This window comes from Myxine glutinosa, chromosome 3 (assembly GCF_964187855.1).
Source record: "Myxine glutinosa chromosome 3, kmMyxGlut1.1, whole genome shotgun sequence".
Taxonomy (NCBI): Eukaryota; Metazoa; Chordata; class Myxini; order Myxiniformes; family Myxinidae; genus Myxine; species Myxine glutinosa.
In genome coordinates this window covers 57,990,869-58,015,617 of record NC_136263.1, presented here as the reverse complement: position 1 = coordinate 58,015,617, position 24,749 = coordinate 57,990,869, and the positions used below count along the sequence as shown (strand labels likewise).

The window sequence follows — 24,749 nt, the reverse complement described above, 5'->3', positions numbered from 1 at the left end:
CCAATGTATGTTTGTTCAAATCATTGGAAAAATTGGGGTCTGAGGAGGTACACTGGGTGGGAGGGGGTGGGGGGGGGGGGTTGACCCCCAAAATAGGTATTTTTTTGTTTGTTTGTTTAAAGTCTTATGATTATGTTAGTATGATTCTACATGCTGCACTGTCTTCGAGCAAACATTGACATTGGTTTAAAATACCTTTAGTCAGTGCAGTATACTGTTTATTCTACCAGGTGAGCGCCAGGAGTATTGCCCCTATGTTTATGTTTAATAAACCGAATTTATAATTGTATTAAAAGGCTCTTTTTAAACATTAAAAGTCTCTGTGACATTAAAAGTCAGAGGTCCCATTCGGTAAAATTCTGTTTTATCATTATTGATACGTTTTATATCTACTTGTCACTTTTTCTGTTATATCAAGCTCTTCAATCTCCACTCCCATCTCCTGACGATCATTCTTACCCTTCCATACTGATTACTGATTTATTTTCATGCTGTTGTCCGTCCTCATGACAGTGTTCCAGCTTTGTGACGCTGCATGGACACGCGGGGTCCACAGCTTGGGAAACCATGGAGCGGCCCAGGCTGAGCACAACTCTGCGTCATTTTGGCAGCGTGAGCCGGGAGCCGGAACAGTTTGACAGTGAATCTGAATTGCAGGTGTGTTGCAGAACATAAGTGAGGACAACTGGGTGGTCATAGTGTGAGACACTTACAATTGCAAGTTGAACGCACACGGCTTTCTTAACAAGTTGAAAACGGCGATACAACACTGCTGTCCTTTTATTGTTGCCGAGCACCACACCTAACTTTTGATATCGGATTCGCATGGTTTGATGCTCGCAGGCAAGGCGTCTTGAAGCGGAGGACACCCCGACAACATCAGAACTAAGCTGGAAGCAGCTAGTTTTGTTTCTGAGTAGCCATGCAGCAAAAGCTCAGCAAGCAGTTCTCTCTGAAAACATCAAGGTGCTGTTACAAGCTGCCAGTAACATTGGTATGTGAGTCAGATATGGTTACAACAGTTTCTTTTAAATGACATAATTTGCAGACAGTTTCACTTGAGCTTCTGTGGCTGTCATTGCGGATCTATCATCGGACCCTATTCCCACAAGGGAACACAAAGCAACGACTAAATATCATACATTCCATTGTGACTGGCAATTCCACCATCTAAAATTTTATAAATAATGCTTTTGTTTTTGTTTTTTGAAGTAATTTAACCAGTTAAATGAATGCTGTTAAAAGAATGCTGAACTCTCAAATCTGTCTCCCTCCTCCAAATCCTGGTGGCATCTGGTCAAATCTGTTTCTGGTGTTTGTTCCACTTCCACCCCCTCTCTTACCTCAAACGGCTACACAGCTGACACCGCACGTGAAAAAGCCGAATGCCTCAACTCTGTGTTTGCCTCAAAATCTTGTGCCCGAACCCATCTCTCTCTGTACCCACCTTTCCCAGTCGAACCCAGCTGCTCCTGGACTCTGTGTCTTTCTCTCCTGACAAGGTAGAGAAGTTGTTGTCAAACCTTGACTGATTCTGCAACTGGACCAGACGGCATCAGCCCACGGGTCCTAAAATCCTGCTCTGCCGCTGTTTTACAACCTCTTTCAATTCTCTTCACCCTTTCTTTTGCTCAAGGTCATCTGCCATCTGCTTGGAAATCAGCCAACATTACCGCTTTACACAAAAAAGGTGCAAAAACAGATCCTTGCATCTGCGGACCAATCGGCCTGCTCCCAATAATCAGCAAGGTCATGGAATCTATCATTGCTTCTGACATCAAATCCTTCCTCTTCTCCAATGGCTTGATCCCGGATCATCAATTTGGATTCAGACCAGGTCATTCTACTCTGCACATGCTGTTTCTGCTGTCTCAACAATGGATGGATGTCCTTAATGCCAAACAGGAAATCAGAGCTGTCTCCCTCGACATATCACATGCCTTCGATATGGTCTAGCACCCTGCTCTGCTCACCAAACTCTCCTCCTGTGGTATCCACGGAAATCTCCATGCATGGCTTGCGGACGTCCTCTCTGGTCGTAATCAACGTGTGGCCCTGAATGGATTTCTCTCATCTCCCCTTCCTGTTCAGGCTGGAGTTCCCCAAGGCAGTGTTCTGGGCCCTGTGCTTTTTCTGGTCTTCATCAATGATCTCTCCGAATCTCTGGAAAATCCTCTCTATCTCTTTGCTGATGACTCCACTCTCTGCCGCTCCATACCTCATCCCTCAGATCGGCAGTCTGCAGCCTCCTCGCTCTCTGCAGACCTGGACAAATCAGACTGGTCAAGCAAGTGGAACATGCCTTTCAATCCTGACAAACCTCACACTCTCACTATGTCTCTCCGAAAAGACCGACTGGAAAACCCTTCCATCTACTTTCTCAACAATCCTCTTCAAGAAGTTCTGTCACTCAAACTTTTGGGTCTTACTATCTGCCATGATCTTTGCTGGGAAAACCACATTTCCAATCTGGCCTCCAAAGCCAGTCGCCGACTGGGCATCCTCCATCATGCGAAGTCCTTCCTTGGCACACCTGAGCTCCTCACCATATACAAGGCTTTATTCCGCAGCTCAATGGAATACTGTTCTCCCCTCTGGGCCGGTGCTCCTGCCTCACACCTAGCTCGTCTTCACGCTGTTGAAACCAAAGCTTTCAGAATCATTGGAATCTCCTGCGATGAAGCTAACTCCGAGGGCCTTTCACTCACTCACCGCAGGCAGGTTCATGGTTTTTCTGTCTTCTACCGACTCCTCTCCGGCCTTGCTCCCCCAGCTCTCTCTGTGCTCTGTCCCCCAAATATTCCTACAGGTCGCACAAGATCTGCAAGCAACCCTCTTATGGTTAAACTGCCAAAATCAAGACTCTCTGCTCACCTTCACTCTTTCATTCCTCTTTTCTCCCGCCTCTGGAACAAACTCCCTCACTCTCTTCAATCCCACTCCTCCCTCCAGGTCTTTGAAACAGCTGTTCACCACCATCTCTTATCTCCCCCCCATCCAAAACCTTGATCTTCTCTACCTCCGTTAATTCACCCCAGATCCACTTTTTTGAAATACCGACTCATTTCCTGTAAGTCCTAGCAGTGGCCATGTGTTTTTTTTAACTTTCCCACCCCCCCCCCCCTTCCCATGCCTCCTCCCCCCAAGCCCTTTCCCTCCCACAGATCTCCCGATGTCCCTGTTCTCCATCTTGTCTCCCGCTCCCTTTATCATATGTTTTATGTGTCAGTTTGTCTTTTTGTGATAAATGTTAGCTCTTACACGAGCCTGGATCTTGTATACAATACAAAGAAAAAGAAAATGCATGTTGGAAGGATCAAACCGAATTGTGAGATTTGGCAATTTAAATTTCGTTTCTGATTATCAATTGATCCAAATGAGCTACTGTTTGATTGAAAATCAAACTAGAATGGCATCACCGTAAAATAGGTTGTTTATTCATTGGTTCACGTCTATTCATTGGTTCACAAGTCTCTGCATCTATCTCTGTGTCCGTCTCTGTGTTCTTTCTCGTCTGTTTGCATGTTGTTGTTTTTGCTACTGTTTTTTTTTGTGACACCACCTCAATATTTTTATTGCAGTTGGAAGTGAGGTGGACACTGAAAGCTTGGAAGGTGTGGCTGCATTCCTCTTTGAGGCATACCTCAAATCAGCCAGTGAAGATGATGACAAATATAACAACAGCGATGACGACACCAATAATTTCACTACCGATGAGATGCTTCGACAGCTCAAAAAATCGTTCGGTGCACTTCCCGAAGCCGCCACTGCTTCAGCCAAGAAAGCCGTGTGTCACCTCTCTGCATTAGCTCCAAGCCCATCAGAACTCAAAGATCTTGTGTTGGCCAGAGCTGACAATGACCATCAGGTTAAAGGCAAAGTCCTGAGAAGTGGACCCAGAAAGAAAAGTGGAAAACCTTTTGGGAAGCATGAGTCCTTCTCTAACAAGGGATTTGAACTGTTACAAACTGATTGCTTGCCAGTGTTTCAAGGTTTGTCTCACCCGCAGCTAAACCTGGGCTATGGGGGACCTTTCGGGCAGCTGGCAGCAGACAACAAACGAATTGAACGTTTCGACAGAAGCTGGCTTGTAAATGAGGTCCGGAACTGCATAGAGATGACAGAAAACAGCTTGCCTGTTCAAGAAGTTGTGGAGCGATTTATTGACCTTCTTACCTCACACAAGAGCAACGAAGAGTTGCAGGGAGAGGTATTTTTTAATTGGGTTGGTGGGGTACCCTAGAAGGACTTGCACTCACCTCTGAGTTGTGTAGCTGGGTTTGAATCTCTACCAGGCTATAAATTGGCATATTTACGTTTCACAGGCACGGCATTGTATGTGCCAGCCCTCAGATGGATGTTCAGCTGGACGTCACATCTGCTAGTATTAGTTGGTGGATGTTAGACATCCCATGATGTCCTTCATGAAGAGTAGGCCAGTTATCGCTGGCACCCTGAACAAATTATAAATTCCTTCACGTTCAGTCGAGTATTCTGCATTTGAGTTGCTACCTGTCCAGAGTTGAACTCCAGCCAATAAACTCTGTATAGCGGTGGTCATTCTTAAATGTACATGGTGGTCAATATACTAATATTCTTAAATGAAGGGAATGTCATTGGTGTATTTTTGGGCTTGACGAGGATGACGTTTTTTCTCACGCTTATTTTCACAAGTATATTAGTGGGGCAGCTTAGCAAAACCATTGTGCAAATTGTGATAAAAGCACCAAAATTGGTACACATGTAGACTGACATATTACAAACAGATATGGATGTTGGGCCATCTCAAATTTGGGCCTGGGCACCAATGGTTGCCAATTTCCAAAATGGCGCTAATGCTAATTAATCGGAACTAAATTCGGAAATTCTGTGTGTGCAGACCTGCCAATATCAGAGGAACTAGCTGACAACAATTGAGTATATTTGGCATTCTAAGCTTTTGCATTATTGTGCAAAGTGATTGTCAAGTAATTAGGGGCACTTACATGATTGTTATAATAGTTATTGGATATAATAACAACAAACAATCTGTAGAAGATGTCTCATTATTATGCATATATTTTATGATTTCTGAGATTACAAGCAATATTGTTGTATAGTTCAACATTGTCATTGTTATAAATGAAATATCAGTCATTAGAATTACAATTTATTCAAAATTGTTAAAATTGAAAGGATCATACATAAACATAAACATAGCCATGACATACTAGTAACTAAAGCAATTGCATGTTGAGGAACAAACTGATGGATATTTGTAACATTTATCAGACTAGGGCATGCCCGTACTATATATATATCTAAAATTATATCCCCCCCCTCTATTTACATGAAATGGTTTGGTTCATGAAATGTTTTGGTCCATTCGCAACGCCAAAGCGAACGGCGAACGCTTTACATGAAATGGTTTGGTCCATGAAATGTTTTGGTCCATTCGCAACGCCAAAGCGAACGGCGAACGGCTTGCGAGTACAGAACTGCTACCATCAAGTTGAAAGAGAAGAGAAAAAAAATGAAAAGGAAAAACATTCCAAACCGCGAGGGAAAACAACACGGCACGTCGACACAACAACGTGTCCTGTGATTGGCCGTACGTGGCTGCCAGTAGCTGCCCCCAAAAAAAAGCTTTCACCGTCCGGCGACTGAATTTAAGGGGAAAAATAAAACGCTCTTCGCTTAAAACAACGCCCTTCGCTCTGACTGAATTGGGACAATGTTTTTATGTTTTTAATTGAATTACTATCCGTAATGGCGCACGCTCTCACGGGAGCTCCGGAAGGTCGTATATCGCAGTTACGATGAATCGCAAATTAGTTTTTATTAGTTTTATTAGTTTTAAAACATAGTTTAACGCCAACATAGCGCCAACATAGTTTGCAAACGTGAAATAAATGAATACGCTCTCAAATGTGCCATCCGAGGCAGAGTGTGTTCGCCACGTTCGGCACACGCAATAGCTCGCTGCTCTCTGATTGGTTGAATCGTTTTTTGGACATAGCTCGGTAAGTAATTGTCCGATTAATATGAAACCTTGAAAAGGCACATCGTCGGGTCCCCAGCAATATACCTGGCAAGTTTAAAGTATATCGGACCCGTGGTTGTCGAGAAACAGCGGTCACAGACAAACAAACAAACACACAGAGATTACTGGAATTATAGATAGACTAGGGCATGCCCGTACTATATATAAGCTAGGACGTGCCCGTACGTGGGTGCCCGTTCCTTGCCAAAAAAAAAAAAAAAAAAATTTTTGTGTAGGGGTGTGTGTGTGTAAACATCCTAGGGCGTGCCCGTACGTGGGTGCAAAAAAACATGCGTGCAAACAACAACAACAAAAAAAAACTTTGAAACCACGTGGCAGTAACGACCACAGAACCCCCCCCCCCCCTCTATTTACATGAATGGTTTGGTCCATTCGCAACGACCACAGAACCCCCCCCCTCTATTTACATGCAATGGTTTGGTCCATTCGCAACGCCAAAGCGAACGGCGAACGGCTAAATCGCCATAGCTCGGTAAGTACTTGTCCGATTAATTTCAAACCTTGAAAAGGCACATCCTCGGGTCCCCAGCAATATACCTGGCAAGTTTCAAGTATATCGGACCGGTAGTTGTCGAGAAACAGCGGTCACAGACAAACATACACACATACACACATACAAACACACATACAAACACACATACACACAGAGATTAATGGAATTATAGATAGATGAAACGTTTCTGTCAAAGTCTGTTTCTTCTACAGATATACTGCCAAAGTTGCTGTCGCAATTCCCAGGAACTCAATTTTGTGAGCACTCCCCTTCACACAAACACAGAGCAGTGCATTCAAGTGCAGCCTTTTTGCATTTGCATCGGCTCACACAACCTTTCTTGCACTTGCATGAGATTAGCTCATAACAGGTGTTGGCCGCCTCAGGTAGTTTTGTCCAATATGGCTCGTACATCCCACCCTCAGTCTTGACCCAGCCCCAGCTGGTCGGTGGAGGTAGGTCTGGTGCTGATACCAGTGTCTGGCCCCATACATGACCTCCCTGGTAGGCAGCTCTCTTGACATGCTCCTCCAGCGCTGCCTTGGTTGGTGGAATCAGAAGAACTTTGTTCTTCTTTGCAAAGAGTTTCTTTCTTGCCTTGTCAATGTCCATGCATGTACTGGTTCTGTCGTAGAGCAGGATAACAAACCTTTCGATGGTGCACATGACATCTTCTGGTATATCACTTGGCGCAGAAGATAGCTTTAGTAGTGCAGCTGTGAGTTCTGGTAACACGCTCCAGATTGCCCAGGCACTTTTCTTACCATGCCCTGCGAAACTCGACACTGTATCGCATCCAGTCAGGGCATGGAACATTGGCAATGCCTGTGATTTCTCTGGTCCTAGTACAGCTGCTATTTCGTGGGCTGCCAGGTACCGAAAAGACTTGGCAGTTCCGAATGCTAACCACAGTTCATCTTCTGATGCAAACCCCTGGGCTACTGAGACGGCCAACACCACAACGTCAGTGTCTACTGTCCGAATCACTATTTTATGGTGGCCGTGCCTGACTGCATGGGCTGCATGCAACATCATGCGACTATCTGCTTCTTCGTGGTTGCATGGGGTGAGTGATGCTACATCTGATAGCGCTGGCTTGCTGAGAATGGCTTCCCCATTAGTAATGACCAGTTGTTTGTTGTCGTTATCAAACCACTTATACAGAACTTCAGAGAGAAAATTGAACAGATCTACCTTGTTGCTATCTACTCTGAGAAAGTTCTGCCAGTTTCTCGGTATGGTTGTTCCAGCCATCACACGTCTTCGCACTCCTGTCCCACGCTTTGCTCTTGCACTTGCTTTCAGAGAATTTGCATGGTAGCTGTCCCACACCAAGTCCAGGCGAGATGCAGTTTGAAGCTTTGTAGACATATATGGAATGAATATCTGTTGAGCATATTCATCGAAGTTCTTGGCTGCAGCTGGCTTCAGCATCTGAACGATGACAGCTCCATCAAGAACTACGCTCGTGGCAGCAGGACGGTCAGACTGGACATCAGAGATGGCTTCCAAGCATGTGAGTAGATCACTTTTCGTACCAAGGTGGAGACTTCCTCCATCAGAGAGTGATGGAGGACATGCCTGATTCTCATGTCGAAAGAATTCATCAAGGTTTCCGTCTCTCGTCTGACAGCTTATGTACAGCCGAGAGAAAAGTTGTAAGTCATTCTTGAGTGAGACTACCTGCTGTTTCCCCTTGCTGACACTTCTGGGAGCTGACTTACTGAACACCTTCAGGTTGTTTCGATGAATGGTGTCATAAATAGGCTTGGTTCTTTCCACCAGACATTCGTTGGTAAAAGCCTGGAACTGCTCTTGGCCAATCCTCTTAACATTCTGAACTGCCTGAACTGCAACGGGGGCTGCGATGTCCTTTGTACCAAGGACAACCAGATCCATACTTTCTTCCTCAAAGGGGTTGCCAAGCTCTTCCATGACGCTGACAAGAGATTGGACATCTTTGGTGAATGCAGTCTGCACGCTTGGTGTCTGGTCATGATGACGAGTGTCCACTAGCCTCCTCCAGTTCTCATTCTCAAGTTGGAATTCTTCTATGATCCGGGCAACTTCTGGCCCCGCAATCATCCACCGGCGCAGGGCACTGGGGTTATCAGTGAGGCCAATTGCTCCACCATCTCCTTTGATGCAGGCATTATTTTGTTCATGTGCCTGGTCAATTGCGATGGTAGAAAACACTTTCTTCGTCTTCTGCACAGTGAAACTACCTTCCTGGAATTTCCTGGCTACATGTGGGTGCTTTGTTGGAAGTTCAGCCATGTCCCTCAGGTGAACAGGGATCCACCTGGCATAATTAGTGTGGTCTAAAGCATGAAACCAGGAGGCCAATTCTGTCAGGGCATCAAGATACATCGCGAATGATGCTTGTCGCAGAGAATGCACAAAGACCAGAACCAAAACCTCTAGTTCCAGTACAGTTGCCCAGTACTTAAACTGTGGAATGTCTTCTTTCTGACGGCACCAATCATCGAAGTTCAGGATATCTTGTGCATCGTCTGCTTTTCTCGTACAGTAATGGTCATAGGCACGATGTTGCAAGATGTATAATGCTGCTGCGGTGATTTGGTGAACTCTCCTTGTTCGAGCGACGTGCACTGCTCGCAGGAATGAGTCAGCTGTCCCTGGCATTGTAATCTCAGCTTGCACAAGGGCATTCACCCAGCCACTCCCTTGCAGCCAGTCCCCCAATGTCTTCAGAGCTGCCATCTCGATGTGGAGTCCCCCAAACATCACTACCAACTTATCTTCGCCATAGTCCTCCGGCCACGTCCACTGAATTTGCTTGGCTAAGGCAAATAACGGCTGATCAAAGGCAACAACTGGTATCTGCCCAGGATTCAGATGCTGCATGGCTTTCGTCACAACATCCATTGAATGCCGGATCATTGCAACTGTGTGAGCACTGTCCAGAAACAATGGTAGCAGAGCATTGTGGCAGATGACTCGAGCTTCTGGTGGCTGGCGACTGGCATGAAATGCAGCCCAAGATGTGTTATCGTGTGTCTCATTCTCGTCTTCCAGGACTTGTTTTGTATTGTGTAGCCACACATTTTCATCTTCTGTATGTTTCCGCAACTGGCTGGAGTCACTTCGGTTCAGTGATGCTAATCTAGCAGCTGGGACAGAGGACATCTTAACATTGCTGGTGACAGGGGGAACATCGGTGTAGTACTGTGGCAAGTGGCCGATTGTCTTGGAGCTTGCATTTACCAATCCTTCATTGATGACAACACTTCGATCCACACCTTCAGCAGTATAAGAGGGGTGCTGAAAAATAGATATGGAAGTACCATGGAATGACCATGTAGAAATAGGTAGCAAACCTATATATACTAACTAATTCAATTGTAGTTATCTATTGTGGTACTAAATGAAATAATAGGCACTCCCTAAACAGTCTTGGACTTTTAAAAGCACATTAGCATCCACGGTCGACCCACTGTCTTCCCCAGTACATCATATATAGAAAATAAAAGTGACCGCTGGTGGCCATTTTGGAAAATGGCTGCTATAGCCACCATGGGCAAAATGTGAGGTGGCCCAATATCCAAATCTGTTCATATTATAAGTGGCTTTATGTGTGGCAAGTGTGTTGCTTTTATCACAAAATGCACAATCCTTATAAATATCTAAGTTAAGCTGCTCCACTATATGTAGTTTTCATTTATTTTTTTTTCAACTCGGGTGAGATCATTTTTTGTGTCGGGAGCCTCTTATACCAAATTACTTAGCATCACTTTGGCCATTCTGGTTAATACACGTTTGTTTCAACATGTGGGACAGTCCAAATATATATATATATATATATATATATATATATATATATATGTAGCCTGATTCATTGGATTTCTACCAACATGATGTTGCACAATTGGCCATAACTCATAAAAAGGACAAAAGTGCACATCATCAAACTTGGATGAAATGTTGATAAGCACACAATCTGCAAAATGTGATATTTTGGGGACAAATGGGAGATTACATCATTTGAGAAAAGTCACTGTCAAAGTTGTTAACTTTTATTAAGCTTTTTATGGCACTACATATTGTCATGCGACAAAGATAGAGTTAAAGAGTTTCAAAATTACACCTGAAACAATCTTTATGTCAACTTGGAGCAAAGTTATGGCACATTGAAATTTGCCCCAGGTCAAAGTTAGGTCAAATTTTGGTAACCTATATCTGGCGAATGGGGTGTTCGATTGACCTGGATTTTGTGTCATGGCCTCGTACCATCCACATCAATCTACTTACCAATTTATTTGAAAATCCATTGGAGTCGCATTCCCATGTGTATTTATCATTCACAACTTATGTGTTATCATTTTCATTGATGCCGCATAAAGAAGGTTGAAAAAGCAAACTTTTTACTGATCACTTCCTTTGATATACCTTGAGGCATTGCAATCATCCTGTAGTCACATACATTTCAACTTGTGTTGTTGGTTTTTCCCCTTTCTGTCCCCCATCCCTGTCCCCCATATTTTGTGCATTTATCACCTAGATGTTCGAACTGTTGGGCCCTAATGGAATTGAACTGATCTCCAAGATGCTCGAACATAGAATTGATATCCAGAACAGCATGAAAAACGATTTCAAGATTATTGGTCTTCAAAGTAAGACTTCACTGGTTGAAGAAGTGTAATGAGAGGCCAGAGTGGAAAGAGGCATCGTGTTTCATTTATTTATTATTTCACCATCCCTCCCCTTTTAAAATTATCGTTACTTTTCCTATCCATGTTTTTGTTCCACTTTTATTCTGCTTTTCTGGTACACTTAATTTATGGTTTTTGTGTATCTGCTCACCGGCTTTCTCTTCAGGCTTTCCACTTTTCCTTTACCTCTCCCTTGTGGCTTCCTATCACTCCTCCCCCTTTCCCTTTTGGCTTTGCACCACTCCTTTCACTTTCTTCTCCTGGCTCCCGAATGCTTTATTTATCTTTCTGTTCTCACCCCACCTTCCCTTTCCCTATCCCTTCTGATTTCATGATTTCCCTTTCCATTGTACCTTCAGACCTCGCTTTTCCTCCCTGCTCCAGCTTGCTATCCTTTTTGCTCGAGCTGCCAGTCGTCTCCACCCCCTTCCCCCTGTTTCATTTTATTATTATTTTTCTCCGGCTTCCAATCATCTTTCCCTTTCCACTATTGCTTCAGGATTCTAGACACTACTTTCCGTTTCTCCTATGACGTCCCTCCTTTCCCCTTATACCGAAATTGCCTATCAACACGTTTTGACTGCTTTATTTTTGGCTGAGCCATATCTTTTCACCTTTCCTTCAGATGGTACAGTTAGAAGTGAGCCCACTGCAACTCGTGCTTACATCTTCACTCAAGTGAAGATTCAATCTGAGGATGAGCGATTGCTGGAGAAGGCATTGCGTAAGGAGGAAAAACGGTTTGCTCGGTATGAGAAACATTTACAAGATGGTGTATTGGATGAGGAAGACCAAAAGGAGGCATTATTTCAACCTCAACTTCTTCGTAAACAAAGGTTATTTCTGATGCTTTGCCACTACATTTGGACAAACTATTATTTCTCTCAATTATTTCGCTTGGCAAGGTATGTGTGTGTGCGTGCGTGCGTGTGCACATGCTTACTTGCGTGTTGTAGAAAATAGACCAATTTGGTTTTCCTTCCTTCCTTGCTTTGTTTTTCTGCATGATGTTGATGTATGACAGGCAGTCAGCACTGGCGAATGCACGAGTTGCTCCAATTTTTGAATCCCGCTCTTGGCAGGAAGACTGTGTGATCCACTATCCCCATGTATACGATGCCCTAGCTGAGGCCCAAAAGAAATCTTCTTATATTGGTGGTTCCAAGGTTGGTTTTCAAAGTGCACCTTTTTGTTGGCTCTGTTGCCCATTATTTCTCCTCATTTTGCTTCTTCTATAGACTTGTGAAAGTGTCTGAGACTGAGATACAAGAATGTACCTCCTGCTGCTCGTATACTATTGCGTAGCACAGGAGGTTGATTCATCTGTTTACTGAGAGTGTAGTGGATGTTTTTTCACACTTCCCTCGCGCCACTGGTTCGCCACTGGTTCGCCAGATGAGGACACTGGTTCACCTCCTAAAACGCGCAATACAAGAATCGTGATTTACACATACACATGCACGATTGTGATTTATACATATTGTTACGGTTCTCCGCCGCCCTTCTTCCCCTTACCAAGGGGGGATTAATCCACTTGTTCTTTCTGGGCTTGACGGAACCGAGACTTGAAACGTCCCTTCCGGGCAAACGCAAAGTCGGGTTTCGGGACCAACTCTCGCTCGTACCTAATTCCCTGCGCCGCCACGGAAGCGAGGAAGCAAGCCTCACACGAGCTACGTGTGGTTTGGGTATGCCGAGCGGATTGAGTACCACGTGGTCCGTGCAGTTTAGTCGTGGAACCCGATTCGAGCGGTCCTATTCGTACCACGCTTAGCCAATGAGGAAATCACAGAAACGATTGAATGGAAAAAAGGAAGAACACAGGTTTAATTATTCCCACACGTATGTACAATGATCGGGGACGCAGAGACACAGGGCAGCACTTAGTCAATCTTATCTTATCCCCCGGACTCGGGCACATCACACTCACACAGGGAATTGCAGATGGATTGATGTTCCCAGCCAGACGCGTCGACGTGGTTGTCCAGGAACGGCCCCGTCCGGCCCTCCACGGTCCCAGCACGTCCCGCGAAGATGGCAGCAGGCGATGGAAGGAACCTCGTAGCGTGTCTCCCGAACAACCGCAGCCGATGAGGTGGAACGGCAAATGCGGGACTCTCAGCGCGGCTGGCGATTACACAGCCGTTCTCACTCGCGCGACTTAATGCACTGTATATGGATCAGCCTCCAACTCAACCGAGCGTCACTTATAATAGCGCGTATTCCGGTTCATGCGCGTCTCTCTGCGCCCGCGTATCTCTCTCAGTTCTCTGACGCTCACAACTCCTCTTCCACGATTCCTCCAAGTTGGGTAGTGCGTGTGAGTTCTCCCTGGGCAGTCCTATCGAGTCCCTTCAGGCAGCAGTCCTCCCGCGCTAGTCCTTCTCTCGCAAGTCCTCTCGGGGGCTTTGTGCAATGGGTTATATAGCTACGCCCCCCGAACCCTCTGGAACCCTCTGGAACCCTCTCGAACATTTTTACCATGCCCTGTGATGCAGCGCCGCCACCACCACCTCTGAGCCCTGATTGGCGGCTCGTGCTTACCGTCAGCGCTTCTGCCGCCCCTCCTTCAGCTCCGCCCCGACCCTCCTAGCCTGCCTCGTGTTAATTCGCCCAAAATGAACCAAAGTTAGCGCAAAGGGGCATGAGGCTAGGGAAGCTGGAAAGTCTGTAGAAGTAGGGCCTATTCTCCTGACTCTACTCAACGCAGAACTAACATAGGAAAAGGACTAAGCTCACAAATACTAAGAAATAACTACACTATCGCGAGGCTACATGTTGCTTGTGTGACTAACTATGAGGGGGAAATTTTAACCTTTGTTATACTCACTGTACAAACTCAAAACCGCAACAATATTGTTATTAATTTTGGGGCAGGACATATATAGATCCAGGTAGATCTGCGTAGGTATTATTCTCTGGTTGTCGTGACAGGGAATCTCGATCTAATAAGTTCTGTTTAGGCGGGTTGTCGGATTAAGAGTATATTTGTGGTCATACAAGGATGGTTTTGTGATAAGTAGAATAGGGATTAAGCTAATTCCCCGGTGTGTCAAACCTGTGATCATACCGGTGTCCCGTATGGCAACGCACCATAGACATTAGTTAGGCCCATTAGCGCACACACTAATTAATCCCCCTCCGCCACAATAACAATGGAACTGACAGGAAGAACAGTCAGGAAGCAGCTGCGCATTGCGTACCATGGCGATGGAACATCGAGCAAGCCAGGCAATAGCCATGCCGACCTTGAGTGATTGGTAAAGGCAAAAGCAAGCAGCAGCTCGCTGAGTGGTGAAGCAAGAGCAAGGGAAGCGACAGACTGATTGGTGACCGACCAATGGGATGAGAGAGACTTGATGTGGCCATTGGTGGGGAGTTGGGCCTGTGGCGTTGGCCGGCAGGGATTGGCAGAGGGAGAGAGATGACGTCAAGAGGGGTTGACAAAAAGCAAAGGAGACCGACATTTTCTCTCTCTTTTCCCTGCTCGTTGAAAGAGAACTTAGTACCTCGACCTCATTCGCTCCTGCCCTCACAATTCCTCTGCTCCGACCTCCTGCCCTTAAGCTTTCCTTCACCCTCGACCCTCTCTCCTTTCTGACCCAAACGTTGAGTGCATCGCAGACCGTGCCGAATCCGGGAGGAGATTGCACGGCTGTGGAGGCGGGTTGCACGCCCGCTCGCTTGCTTGGCGCGAGAGGCTTTATCGAGGCCTGGTGAACGGGGGCACGTTGGGGGCCTTGTTCTCATCAACCGGAGCCGCGTCGGGTGACTGCGCTGGAGCCTGACATCCCTGACTATCCCTGACACTGCAGCCAGACAGAGCTAAGCCGCACCACACAGAACTCAACGGTTCCTTTAGTAAATTCTCCCTTGTGCTTGTTTTTGAAGTGAGGCGTGTGGGATCCCAACTTAGGACATTTATTTACTGGCGCGTCCATTGTTTCGAGTTCCGTTTAATAAATATTACTTTTGTACATTCTCATTCCATTTTCGGTGTGAGTTTAATTACTTTGCAGGTTTGAAGACTGCGCGCGGATCGCGTCAGGTAAAACTCACGCTTCTTCTCTTTTCCTCCCGTGCTTGTCGAGTGAAATCCGTATTTGAACGTCGCCTTAAAGTAAGCTCAATTTGCCATCTGTAGGTGCTCTGTCTTAATAGAGCCAAATACACGACAATATATTACATGTGACATATTATCTATCTTCTATCTATCTATCTTCTATATACAGTCACGTGAAAAAGTAAGTACACCCCATGTAAAGTTTTGACTTTTTCAACATATCTCAACATACAGCTATTTGATCTTCATTTCGACAATATTGATAGATAAAGGTGATATAATATAACAAATATCATGAAACATTTACATTTTGTCGTCCATTGTATAATTTAAATAAACATAAATGCAAATTTCGCATGTGGAAAAAGTAAGTACACCCCTTCATTTATCACTACTTCAAATACGTAAAATTAGAATCAGGTGCAAATGATTAGAACATCGTTCGAGAGGATCTTGGAGGAACCTGTCTTATTTAAACCTCAGACATTTAGTTTGGTTTGCTCTTTGTTGTTGAAGTGTGCGGCGTCACCATGCCAAGATCAAAAGAGCTCTCTGAGGCCTTCAGAAAAAAGGTTATCGATGCCGACGAGTCTGGGAAGGGATTTAAAAAGATCTCCAAACAATTTGAAATCAATCATTCGACTGTCCGGAAAATCAGCTACAAGTGGAGAAGATTCCAAACAACTGCCAACTTGTTCAGGCCAGGCCGCCCCAGCAAGTTGAGCCCGAGAGCAGACCGCAAGATGCTGGAAGAAGTCTCTAAGAACCCCAGAATGTCATCACCGGACCTACAGGAAGCTCTTGCCACTGTTGATGTCAAAGTGCACGAGTCTACCATTAGAAAGAGGCTGCACAAATTTGATCTACATGGGAGGTGTGCCAGGAGGAAACCTTTGCTGTCCAGAAAGAACATCAGGGCAAGATTAAAGTTTGCCAATGAACACCTAGGCAAAGACCAGCACTTCTGGAACAATGTGCTCTGCACAGATGAGTCAAAGGTAAAACTATTTGGCCACAGTACCAGAAGACATGTTTGGCGAAAACCAAAGACAGCATTTGACCACAAGAACCTGATACCAACTGTAAAGCATGCTGGTGGAAATATTATGGTTTGGGGCAGCTTTGCTGCATCAGGGCCTTGGAAGCTCACCATCATAGAATCCACGATGAATTCTTCATTGTACGGGAGGGTGCTTGAGGATAATGTGAGGCCATCTGTCGGAAAGTTGAAGCTCAACCGGAGGTAGACCTTGCAACATGACAATGACCCCAAACATACCAGTAAATCCACCAAGGAATGGCTGAAAAGAAAGAAATGCCTCCATTTCTGGGCTTTATGGCAGAGTGGCCAGACGGAAGCCTCTCCGCAGTGAAAGACACATGAAAGCTCAGAATCTTGTTTCTCACAGTCTGAGAGTCCTTTAGGTGCTTTTTTTGCAAACTCCAAGCAGGCTTTCATGTGTCTTTCACTGAGGAGAGGCTTCCGTCTGGCCACTCTGCCATAAAGCCCAGATCGGTGGAGTGTTGCAGTGATGGTTGTCCTTCTGGAAGTTTCTCCCCACATAGGATCTCTGGAGCTCAGCCAGAGTGACCATCGGGTTCTTGGTCACCTCTCTTGCCAAGGCCCTTCTCTCCCGATTGCTCAGTTTGGATGGGCGGCCAGCTCTTGGAAGAGTCCTGGTTGTTCCAAACTCTTTCCATTTAAGAATTATGGAGGCCACCGTGCTCTTGGGAACGTTCAATGCAACAGAATTTTTTTTGTAGGCTTCCCCAGATCTGTGCCTCGACACAATCCTGTCTCTGAGCTCTGCAGGCAGTTCCTTCGAGCTCATGGCTTGGTTTTTGCTCTGATATGCATTGTCAGTTGTGAGACCTTATATAGACAGGTGTGTGCCTTTCCAAATCATGTCCAATCAATTGAATTTGTCACAGGTGGACTCCAATCAAGGTGTAGAAACATCTCAAAGATGATCAAGAGAAATAGGAGGCACCTGAGCTAAATTTAAAGTGTCATCGCAAAGGGTATGAATACTTAAGTTAATGTGATATTTCAGTTTTTTATTTTTAATAAATTTGTAAAACTTTCTAAAATCCTGTTTTCTCTTTGTCATTATGGGGTATTGAGTGTAGATTGATGAGGGAAAAAATGAAATTAAACGATTTCAGCATAAGGCTGCAACATAACAAAATGTGAAAAAAGTGAAGGGGTCTGAATACTTTCTGAATGCACTATATGTGCACGTACACTTTTAATAAGTTTCTTTGAAATCTTTAATTTAAAAAAATGTCAATTTGTATGCTGGAACGAAAAGAGTAACTTTGGTTTTTGTGGGACAGAAAGATGCACTGTTATGTTCTTACACACCGACCAAAAGACTTTCCAAGGGACTTTTCCATTTGAGCTGTATTCTTTATGTCGTTGAAAGTTTCATTCTTTCGATGTAGTTACAATAAAAAGTTGCAATTAGGTTCTCTGCACTTGGGGAGAGGGGTGGAGCATCGTTTACGTGTCGCCACTCGCGTTTGAAAAAAATGCTCTCTCCAAAATAAATAAAATAATGAGGGAACAGAATGAGACCGCCAATGAACGTTAACAAAGACATTGGAAGGTAATGTGTGTGACGCTCCCCCCTCCCCCCCCCCCCCCCCTCCCGTGTGTGTGTGTGTGTGTGTGTGTGTGTGTGTGTGTGTGTGTGTGTGTGTGTGTGTGTGTGTGTGTGTGTGTGTGTGTGTGTGACCCACTAATATATATATATATATATATATATATATATATATATATATATATATATATATATACAAACAGACTTGGCATTTAATATGGAATATATTTTTTTGTGGGGGTGAACTTACTTTTCAAGATGTCTTAGAACCAAAAGTTCATTGGAATTATGTTGAAATTATTCTAGATTTTGTTAATGTGACCTTTAAAAGAAACAGAAACCACATTTGACATTTCAAAACAAATAAATTCATCCTTGAAAGTGATGTAAACTGATATCAAACTCAATTCATCGACAGTACTGTGTTAAACTTCTGTACGTTTTCCAGAAGTATCTCTTTATTTTGCACATTAGCCAAAAATTTTTTTAAACAAAAACAAAAGTTAAATTACGACTGGAATTACGGACAGTAAAATTACAGTTCAGTACTTCATGTAGCCCCCACGAGCATTCAGGAGAGCACGTACACGTCGAGGCATGCTGTTCACGAGATTTGCCAAGGTTTGGACAGGAATCGCTTGCCATGCAGTGACAATAGCCTGCTGCAATTCACGCACAGAGGTCGGCTGCTGGTCCAAGTGGTCGATTTGACGCGTTAATTCTGTCTACAAGTTCTCTATCGGATTCATATCCGGGGACATGGCATGCCACTCCATATGCTCTTCACCACGGTCAGCAAGAAAGTGTTGGATCATGCGAGCACATGAGGCCGTGCATTGTCATCTTGGAAGACAAAGTTTTCCTCGAAAGGCTGCACGAGCAAATGGAAGCAATGTTTCTTCCAGAATGGCCCTGTACTTGAACCGGTTCAGGTTTCCATTCAGAACAACCAGGTCAGTTTTGCCCCCTGCATGAAAAGCAGCCCAAACGGTCACCCCACCACCTCCAGCTTGGACGTTTGGCACTATACAATCTTTGTTGTAGGCTTCATGCACTTGTCTGCGCACTCGGACGCGGCCATCTTGACGATAGACCAGAAATCTAGACTCGTCACTGAAGATCACGTGATTCCAGTGTCCTGGCTGCCATTGACGGTGCTCTCTGGTTCACTGCAATTGGCGCTGGCGGTGTTGTCTGGTCAGGTGTGGCTTTCTCAGGGGACGCCTGGCACGATAGCCTGCTTGAATCAGTCGTTGGTTGACTAGCGTTCTGGATACAGGCACATTTGTCAGTTGCTGCCACTCAGGTTTAAAAGTGGTTTTTAAAAAAAGTTTAAAAGTTTAAAACTCAAACCACTAAGCCGATTCGCTGACTTGGTACGGCCATTGCGGACTAACCGGTGCAGCTGGCGATCATCCCTCCTTGTGGTTCTGCAGGGACATCCTGGCCTCGGTATTGGAGTAGGGACACCCCTCTGAGCATTTTGTTTCAGGATCTTTGACACCTGACCTTGAGTGATGCCATACTGCCGAGCAATAGCACGCTGTTTCATGCCGTAATTTCGTAAAGCCACCACTCCATGACAAACAGCATTGTCGAGTTGACGGACCATCTCCAGAGGAAACGGCAATAACTTTTGGAGACGTGCAGCAGTTGTTTTCCACTAACACAGAACGCAACAACCCTTGTATACCTGACTGTGAAGCCAATCATCAAATGCACCTGTCCGTACATTTTGCCACACCACCTGTGATATAATCCTGTTGTTCACTTCTTGCTGCGACAATCAGTGACATGATTCTTTGAACAAATAAATCACCAAAGTGTAAAAGAAATTCACCAGATTGCTATACTGAGTTAAGAAAGTAAACCCAAGTCAAGAAAAAAAAAATATTCCATATTAAAAATCAAATGCCAAGTCTGTATGTATATATACTGAAACGCAAAAGAAACTTACCACCTTTGAAACCTTTAAATATCAACAATAACACTGTGTGTAGTAAATGTGTGAACTTATTTGTGGACAATAGTGTCCTCACTGTCAGACAAAACGGTCACGGATGGTCACTTGAACCTTCAATGGTCACTTCATAGCACAGCTGTTGAACAGCTGTTTTGACTGTCAGTGATTAGCCAAGGGGTACGGGATGATTTTAATGAGCTGCACGTGATGTCTTGATATTGGCTTTAAAAAGGCCAGTGCAAAATGGGCATTTCAATCAACATGCCACGATTGTCAAGGGATCAACGGCAGCATGCCCTGGGCATGCTGCAAGGCAGACTGAGCTACCGTGAGGTGGCATGTCGCCTTGGCTGTTCACACCAGACGATATCGACCCTGGTGGACAGAGACACCCTCCACAACTCTGCAGATGACAGACCTCGATCAGGGAGGCCAAGAGTCACCACTGCAAGGCAGGACAGGCAGATGGTCCGAAGTCACCTGCGGGATCGATTCCGTCCAGCATCCCGCACTGCGGCAGAAACTCAGGAGCGTGCAAACCCACGGATCTCCAATGATACTGCACGAAGACGACTGCATGACTATGGTCTGACTGCCAGAAGACCATACAGAGGCCCCGTGATGACGGCTGCCCATCACCGCAACCGACAGAGATGGTGCCAGCAGCATCAGCGGTGGACCTTGGCGCAGTGGAACGAGGTCGCTTTCAGCGATGAGTCAAGGTTCTGTGTGGACAGTCCTGATGGGCGTGAGCGTGTCTGGAGAAGAACTGGCGAGCGATATGCCGATTGTTGCATGCGTCAAGCCAACAGGTGGGGTGGCCCAAGTGTGATGGTGTGGGCCGCCATATCAGGCCGGTACAGGACGCCACTGGTGGTTGTGGATGGGAATCTTAACGCCCAGCGGTATGTGGATAACATCCTGCGACCTCATCTGCTGCCATTCCTGCTAGACCACCCAGAACTGAGAACCTTTCAGCAAGACTACGCTCGTCCCCATGCTGCTCGCTTTACCACTGCATTTCTCCAAGGCGAGAACATCAACACCATGCAGTGGCCTGCGCTCTCCCCTGACCTGAATCCCATAGAGCACCTGTGGGATGAGCTTGGGAGATGCGTAGTTGGCATGGCCAGGACACGGGCAGAGCTGCTTCAGACATTGAGGTCTGAGTGGGACAGAATCCAGCAGCAATCCATCCAAAGCCTGGTAGGCAGTATATGCCGACGATGCACTGCCTGTATCCAAAACAATGGTGGCCACACACGCTTTTGAAAGGGGACTGACATTGCACCCTGTGCTGGTCTGTACTGTAGAACAAACTGATGAGATGGTGTATCTTGGTCAAAAACTTGACATGTCATCAATTAAATGCCAATGTTTCAATCAGCAATTGTTGGTTTGTTTTATTTTGAACTGTTACAATTTTATTACATTTCAAACAAGTGGGAAGTTTCTTTTGCGTTTCAGTATATATATATATATATATATATATATATATATATATATATATATATATATATATATATTGTTACGGTCCGCAGATAAGGATGTTGTTTGCCGAGCGGAGGCACCGCGGCCGAACAGTTTTCCCCGACTAAACCCGATTCCCGAACGTTGGCCGGATTGCATCACAGATATTCAATTTGGAAACCTCTAAAGCGACCGAATGTAAAGAGGAAGAAGAAGACGTACAGAAGAGTAACGGGATTTATTATTTACACACACAAGCAAAAGGAGCAGTCAAAGTTATATACATGGAAAAAGCAGGTGACACAGTGAAAATACTAGCTTATACAAACTTAATTAAATACCCAGGACAGAACAGACAGAACAAACTCACGTACACAAAAAGGATGGAATGGCAGGAATGAATGCTGGAAGGAGGATTGGGAAGGTTCAGCTGGGGCAGATGGTTCGGGCTTGATCCCGCATGGGACGTCGGCTGGACCTCGACGGCCACCGATGCCACCGCTATCTGGTTCCCACGGGGTACGGGTTGACGCTGCCTGGTGGAGTCAACGCTGCTTGTGGAGCCAAAGCTGCTTCTCTGGCTCACCTCAGGACGCGTCTGCCGTCTCTGGCGCAACTGCTTGTAATTGACCTTGAACCTTCTATCTCTTCAAAGCTCATCTGGATCTGCTCACGCAGTACCTTGCGCGCGCGCCTTTATAGCGCCTCCGGCGATTAAGCCGCCGGCCTTCAGGACACGCCCATCGGTGTGCTCACCTCGGCCATGGTTGGTCACGCGACCCTCTGGCTCCGCCCTTGATGACGACGGGCGGGCACGCCTTTCTTCCCCGACCCGAGCACATGTTCAATGGTGGTTTTGGAGGGGATGTAATTGGCAAATTGAGGCTTGGCCATGACGAAAGGGGAAATGGAGGTTTTTGGGAATGGGAATGAAGAATGAAGGGAATCTATCTTATTTCACTTGGTGCAATGGAGTGTCATTTTAATGGAAGACAAAGCCTTAACCTAATACACAGAATAAGGAAATAAACTACTGAACAAGGGTATTATAGTGTCCTTCAATGTATGTTTTATGGAATTAACTACCGGAACGCCCTTTGACCTTTATACAACAGACTGGAGGCAGGAAGGCTCAGACTAAAACAATAATTCACAACCATTTACTATACAATACAACACAATCAAAAAAACTCAATCCTCATATCCGCAACAATATATATATATGTAGGAGCTGTGCTCCCACGTAATCGGAAGAATGGATGCGACAAAAAGCTGGAATCCGTCCCAGTTTCTTTATTGTCACAAAACAACTCGGGTACTCTGAAAAGCCCGTTTATCGGGCAGCAATATATATACACATTATCCCGGAGCGTTTGCCCGGGAAAGGCGAGAGGGGGCGTGGCCGGGCGTCCTGGACACGGCCTGGCAAGTCGAGAGCGGGCGTGCCCGGGCGTCCTGGACGAGCCCAGCATGGTGATCGCTCCGCGTCCTTGGTAGGTGCAAGGCGATTGTGTAAACCCAGCGGTAGCCGCTACACACGTCCCCCCAGAATCGACTTGCACCGGCAGGGTCAATTTAAGGGGGGTCCTGATGACCCGGCCGAAGCGACCCCTGACGTGTCGTGGGGGGGGGGGGGGTCCGGTGTGGTGGTGGGCGGTCGAGTGGGGGGCACCGTGGACGGGGGGCGGCCTCGCCGCGGCGGAAGGGCCAAACGTGGCGGTTGGTCGATGTCCACGTGCGCCGGCTTGAGGCGGTCCACCGCAATCCGGTGCGACCTGCCGCCGATGTCGATGACTAACGACTTGTCGTCCCGTCGCAGGACCGGAAGGGCCCGTCGTACGGCGGCCGGAGTGGCCCCCGATGTGCGTCATGATGCACAAAAACGTACTCCGCTGTGCGAAGCGCTGGGGGGACGTAGGACTGGGGGTCACTGTGGCGGGACGTTGGCACGGGGGCAAACCGTCGGGCGGCCTCCTGGAGGTCCGAGCGCTGGTGAGCTGCGGACCAGGGACTGGTAGCGTCGGGCACGAATTCGCCCGGGATGCGTAGCGCCTGGCCGTAGACAAGCTCAGCGGTGGATGCCCGGAGGTCCTTGGGGGCCGTGCGGAGGCCCAAAAGGACCCACGGCAGCCGGTCGGCCCAACCGCTGTCCTGAAGGCCGGCCATGAGCGTGGCCTTCATGGAGCGGTGGAATCGCTCGCACAACCCGTTGGCTTGGGGGTGGTAGGCCGTAGTACGGTGGAGCTTGACCCCCAGGTTGCGGGCGACTGCGCCCCACAGCTCGGAGGTGAACTGCGGTCCGCGGTCCGACGAGATGTCCGCCGGTGCGCCGAAGCGGGCAACCCAGGTGGCGATGAAAGCCTGCGCCACGTCGGCGGTGGTGGTGGAGACGAGGGGAACGGCCTCCGGCCACCTGGTGGTCCTGTCCACCATGGTGAGCAGGTGTGTGAACCCCCGTGATGGGGGGAGGGGGCCCACCAGGTCCACGTTGACGTGGTCGAAACGTCGTTCGGGCACGGTGAAAGGTGCCAGCGGGGCCTGGGTGTGTCGGTGGACCTTGGCCTGTTGGCAGGCTGTGCAGGTGCTGGTCCAATTGCGGACGTCCCGTCGAAGGCCGTGCCAGACGAATCGCGCCGACACCAGCTTCTGGGAAGCTTTCCGGCCCGGGTGGGAAAGGCCGTGGAGGGAGGCGAAGATGCAGCGTTGCCAGGTAACGGGCACGATGGGGCGAGGCTGGCCTTGGGAGACGTCGCAGAGCAGGACAGTGTCCGCGAAGGGGATGACGGCCAGGCGGAGGCCCGTGTCCGCCGCCCGGAGGGCTTGCACCGTGGTGTCGGTGGTTTGGTCCACTGCCATAAGCGCGAAGTCCATGCCGAGGTGGACCGCCTTCGCGCTGGCCCGAGAAAGACAGTCGGCCACGGCGTTGCCTTTGCCGGCGACGTGCCGGATGTCCGTGGTAAACTCCGACACGGCGGAGAGGTGGCGCTGTTGGCGGGCCGACCACGGCTCCGTGACCTTGGCCATTGCCTAAACCAACGGCTTGTGGTCGACGAACGCCGTGAAGGGTCCTCCCTCCAGGAGGTGGCGGAAATGGCGAACGGCCAGGTGTAGATGGAGGAGGTCACGGTCAAACGTGCTATACTTGAGCTCGTTCGGCCGGAGCTGCCGGCTGAAAAAAGCGAGTGGCTGCCAAACCCCGTTCACCCATTGCTCATGTGCGGCGCCCACCGCGTGGTCGGAGGCATCCGTGGTGAGGGCGATGGGAGCGTTGAGCACCGGGTGAGCGAGCAGTGTTGCGTCGGCGAGGGCCCGCTTTGAGCTTTTGAAGGCCGCGTCCATTGCTGCGGACCAGACGACGTCGTGCTTGGCCGGCTTGCCCCGGAGGGCTTCGTAGAGGGGCCGCATGAGTTGAGCAGCGCGGGGCACGAAGCGATGATAGAA

At 47.1% G+C, this 24,749-nt stretch overlaps 1 protein-coding gene across 3 annotated transcripts in view; it reads left to right on the top strand.

Moving 5' to 3' along the window:
• Nucleotides 1–24,749, top strand: part of ASCC3 (activating signal cointegrator 1 complex subunit 3) — a 221,351-nt gene that overhangs the window by 26,455 nt on the left and 170,147 nt on the right. For 2 of the 3 annotated variants that reach the window (XM_068110739.2, XM_068110738.2), the window contains exons 2-7: nucleotides 514–657; nucleotides 844–994; nucleotides 3,582–4,210; nucleotides 11,059–11,170; nucleotides 11,835–12,045; nucleotides 12,234–12,375. In XM_068110739.2, the coding sequence (XP_067966840.2) occupies nucleotides 568–657; nucleotides 844–994; nucleotides 3,582–4,210; nucleotides 11,059–11,170; nucleotides 11,835–12,045; nucleotides 12,234–12,375 (1,335 nt within the window). In that variant the 5' untranslated portion in view covers nucleotides 514–567. The remainder of the gene's footprint in view (nucleotides 1–513; nucleotides 658–843; nucleotides 995–3,581; nucleotides 4,211–11,058; nucleotides 11,171–11,834; nucleotides 12,046–12,233; nucleotides 12,376–24,749) is intronic. The other variant, XM_078774076.1, reaches the window with a different exon arrangement.